This window comes from Arachis hypogaea, chromosome 7 (assembly GCF_003086295.3).
Source record: "Arachis hypogaea cultivar Tifrunner chromosome 7, arahy.Tifrunner.gnm2.J5K5, whole genome shotgun sequence".
NCBI lineage: Eukaryota > Viridiplantae > Streptophyta > Magnoliopsida > Fabales > Fabaceae > Arachis > Arachis hypogaea.
Genome location: NC_092042.1, coordinates 7,625,668 through 7,629,863, shown reverse-complemented (window position 1 = coordinate 7,629,863; position 4,196 = coordinate 7,625,668). Strand labels below are relative to the sequence as shown.

The 4,196-nt window shown below is 35.9% G+C and overlaps 1 protein-coding gene across 1 annotated transcript; it reads right to left on the bottom strand.

Annotated features, from left to right (window-relative positions):
• Nucleotides 1-1,579: 1,579 nt before the first annotated feature.
• LOC112702292 (uncharacterized) lies at nucleotides 1,580-3,569 on the bottom strand. The gene is made up of 3 exons (XM_029287867.2): nucleotides 3,399-3,569; nucleotides 3,144-3,185; nucleotides 1,580-3,020 (listed from the first exon to the last, which is right to left on the bottom strand). Exons 1-3 carry the CDS (start codon nucleotides 3,493-3,495, stop codon nucleotides 1,909-1,911), a joined length of 1,251 nt encoding a protein of 416 aa, XP_029143700.1. The 5' UTR covers nucleotides 3,496-3,569; the 3' UTR covers nucleotides 1,580-1,908.
• Nucleotides 3,570-4,196: the final 627 nt, after the last annotated feature.

Below are 4,196 nucleotides of genomic sequence, written 5' to 3'. Positions count from 1 at the left end.
TTGGTTGATACAACACATTCACTCACATACACTACTTTTTTTAAAATTTTATCTGGATTCAAACTCCTATGTAACTTTTTAGGTGACCATCTATTCTTTTATTATGTCATTATCTAAAAGTTGTATATTAATTTGGTCAACTCAGTTGAAATCAATAAAAAAATTATGAATTGAAGCTATGATGAGTATAAGAGTACAAATGGATTTGTGTCCATTAATAAAATAAACCTAAATAAACTTAAAATTTATAAATAATGATAAAAAATAATAGCAGAGTATTTTTTTTTTTGGTGACTATAGCAGAGTATTATTTAAAAAATGTTCTTACAACTATTATTTTTTATTTCTATTTGTAATACTTAACCTATATTTAAGCCTATTTTTATTAATTAGTCCAAATACAATTATACTCCTGTACTCATTATCCTCTGTTTCTATTAATTGGACTAAATTCAATTGTATTTGTATATTCATTATCATATTTATACGTGTGTTATAAAGTATAAACAAAGAAAACAAAAGGTGAAAAGGACATAAAAGTCATAAATTAATATAAAAAATTGACAAATTTGCATCATCAATAATTTTGTATAGAATCATATAAATTATTTGTGCAAAAACTAATAAAAAACGATTATTAAAAATTTGATCAAATAGTTCATTTTTTATATACATTTAAAAATATAAATTACAGTAATTTAATTGATTTAAATATATGGGCATATATATGAATTAGGAAGAAATCTAAAAACAAGTACTTTTATTAAAATTTGGCCAACACTTAACTATTAAAATAAAAATGAATAATTTTATACCATTAAATATCATCTCACGCTATTACATATATCTCTTTTTATTTAACTTTGTAAATTTTAATTAATTTTTTATGACTTATCACGTTATATCGTGAAATCGTTTTTGAAATTCAGTTTCTTATTTCGTTTTTTATTTTAAATATTTGTTTTTATTATATTTTAAATATTGTTTTTCAATAATTTTAATTTTTATTTTAGTTTTAGATATTTTTTGTGATGAAGTTGGTTAAATTAACTGAAAAATAAATTAGTCAGACTTTCTAATTTGTTAGAAAAAATATGAAACTTTGGACGTTCTAATTTCTAAATAGAACAACAAAAGCAACATTCAAAATCTTCTATTTGACACATTCAGACTTTTATTTAGAACATCCAAAAATCCAAAATACCTTCTCAAACTGAATAATGATTTATTATTTTCTTTAGTTTTTGTGCTTTCAACTGTATTTTGTTTTCATTGAATAAGTTCTTCGATTTTTTCATCTTCTTATTCTTCTCATTTGCATCTATTTGAGAGCGCGAACCTATATATCCGAGAAAGTTACAAAATTGAGAATTTAGTAGAGAAGAATAGTGCAGCTACTACTAAAAATAAGAAAAGAAAAAGGAAAAAGGGATGGATGAAAAAGGAAAATATAGAAGGAAAAAAGTTTGACCGATTATTAGCAACTAAATAATAATTTTTTAAATTAGACTAGTCCTATTATAAATCATCCATTCATCCTTAATGGCAAATAGTAGTGAAAAAACAACGCAATTACATGTTTCAAGGAAAATAATAACATTCATTATTCAGCCAACAATACAATATAACACCACAAGCAAAACAATAGAATTAAGTTAAATTAAAAACTTTAGCTATCATTAAAAAATAAAAACTACAATCATAATGAAAAACATACAAGATTATGATGTTGCTCCGGAATTTGGATCGACTTTTCACTTGAGGATTACCATAAACATAGATAACATTAGGACAATGAACTCGAGCACATTTGTTTAATAACATTACTTTATTGTAAGTTACATATTAAAGTATGACGAAGAACTTATTATTTGTAGCCTCGATTTTAGCGCAATATCGTGCTTCATCTCAGTTTCCTTCGTTCCAAATTCCAAAACCTTCTTTGCGGCCGATGCTATTTCCTCCACCACCACCGTATCCTCCTCCGCCTCCATGTCCGCCACCTCCACCACCTCCATGGCCGCCCCCACCACCACCTCCTTTGCCACCACCACCACCATAACCTCCTCCGCCTCCTTTGCCGCCCCCGCCACTACTTCCGCCACCCCCACCACCTCCTTTGCCGCCACCGCCGTAACCTCCACCACCGTGTCCACCACCGCCACCGCTGCTTCCTCCACCGCCACCTCCATGTCCACCGCCACCACCTCCATATCCGCCGCCACCACCGCTGCTTCCGCCTCCGCCGCCTTTACCGCCTCCGCTGCTTCCTCCTCCTCCTTTGCCACCTCCGCCGCTACTTCCGCCACCGCCGCCACCACCACCTCCTTTTCCGCCACTTCCTCCACCTCCATATCCACCGCCTCCCCCGCTGCTTCCTCCGCCACCGCCACCTTTACCGCCGCCGCCTTTCCCGCCACTTCCTCCCCCACCATATCCACCGCCTCCACCGCTGCTTCCTCCACCGCCGCCGCCTTTCCCGCCCCCGCCGCCGCCCTTCCCACCTCCACCTCCATAACCACCACCCCCGCTTCCTCCGCCTCCGCCGCCTTTACCGCCGCCGCCACCTTTCCCGCCACTTCCTCCACCACCATATCCACCGCCTCCACCGCTGCTTCCTCCACCGCCGCCGCCTTTACCGCCGCCGCCGCCGCCACCCTTCCCACCTCCACCTCCGTAACCACCACCACCGCTTCCTCCGCCTCCACCGCCTTTACCTCCTCCGCCGCCTTTACCGCCTCCGCCGCCACCCCCTTTCCCACCTCCCCCTCCGTAACCACCACCGCCACTGCTTCCTCCCGCGTCGCCGCCACCGCTGCTTTCTCCGCCTCCGCCTCCGCCACCTTTACCACCGCCCCCGCCGCCACCTTTCCCTCCCCCACCTCCGTAGCCACCACCTCCGCCTCCATGGCCGCCGCCACCTCCATGCCCACCACCTCCACCTCCATGACCACCTCCTCCTCCATAACCATCTCCTCCGCCACTGTCACCTCCTCCATAATGTTCTTCATGCATCAAGGCTGCACAATCAATGAATCAAATAATTAAATTAAATGATACTTTATATATTTGCATTTCATGGAGTCCAGTTGAAACTAGAACAGTTGCCTAGCTAGAAGATCAATAACAGTTTTTTCGCTTACCATTATCCCCAACGCTTCTTTTTTGAACTCCATTTTCTTCTACTGTATCACATAAAAACAACATTAACATACATGAGCCATGCAACTTCAACATAATTTCAATGACATGCGTTAAATAAAATTTGGTTTAATTTTTGTACTAAATTAGAAAGAATTCTTTACATTGCATGTATATAACGTATTCTATATATAAAAAACGCAATCATGCATGCCATTTATAGGAAGCTTTTCTTTGGGAGAGGAAACAATTGATACCTTGTAACTCATCCTCTTTGGATGGCTCATGAGCCACCGCAGAAGAGATGAGAACCACCCCTAAAAGGAAACACAGAAGAATAGGTTTAAGCCTCATTTTTGTTTTGTGACACTACTTGAGAAAAACGATGAATGCATAGTGTCCTCAATACTTCCCATATATATAGATGGTGCCGCAAGCTAAGAGCACTGGTAAATTCATGGAGGGAGGGGGAAAGAGTGGAACCCACTCAACCGCATAAATAAATATTTTTTGGCTTATTATCAGTGAATTCGATGCTCATTTTATTTATTTATTTATTTCTTATCAATATCTATTCAAAAATGATATATTTTAAAAGTATTAACAAATATTTAATGATAATTTTTCAGTAAGATAATTTTTTATATTTTATTGAATACATAAACATTTAAATATTTTTATTTATTATAGTTTTAGCATATTTTTAAACGTTAATTAGATATTTTTATTTATGATTTATTAGATTAAACGGCTAATTATAAAAATTTTGAAATTAATAAAAATTAAATAATATTTTAATGTAGGATTTACATTTTTTATTATTTAAAATAATTCTTTTTTATTTATAGTTTCTATAACTTTTTCTAGTTTATTTCATATAATAAAATTTAAAATATTTTATTCTTTACAGATAACGACATAACGTTAAATGATGATGTAACAAGTTACTAATTATGTGACATATCTTCAATTCCTACTTCAGTATTTTAACTTGGTCCTTTAAAAATTTAGTTACCAAAAGATGTTTTCTAATTACTTTTTTCCCAGTCTACGTC

Excerpts from the sequence above, each read along its gene's own strand:
- LOC112702292 (XM_029287867.2), bottom strand. The coding sequence starts at position 3,495 with ATGAGGCTTAAACCTATTCTTCTGTGTTTCCTTTTAGGGGTGGTTCTC. Across the intron at positions 3,186-3,398 it reads CAAAGAGGATGAGTTACAAG|TAGAAGAAAATGGAGTTCAA; the intron begins GTATCAATTGTT and ends TATGTGATACAG. Across the intron at positions 3,021-3,143 it reads AAGAAGCGTTGGGGATAATG|CCTTGATGCATGAAGAACAT; the intron begins GTAAGCGAAAAA and ends TTGATTGTGCAG.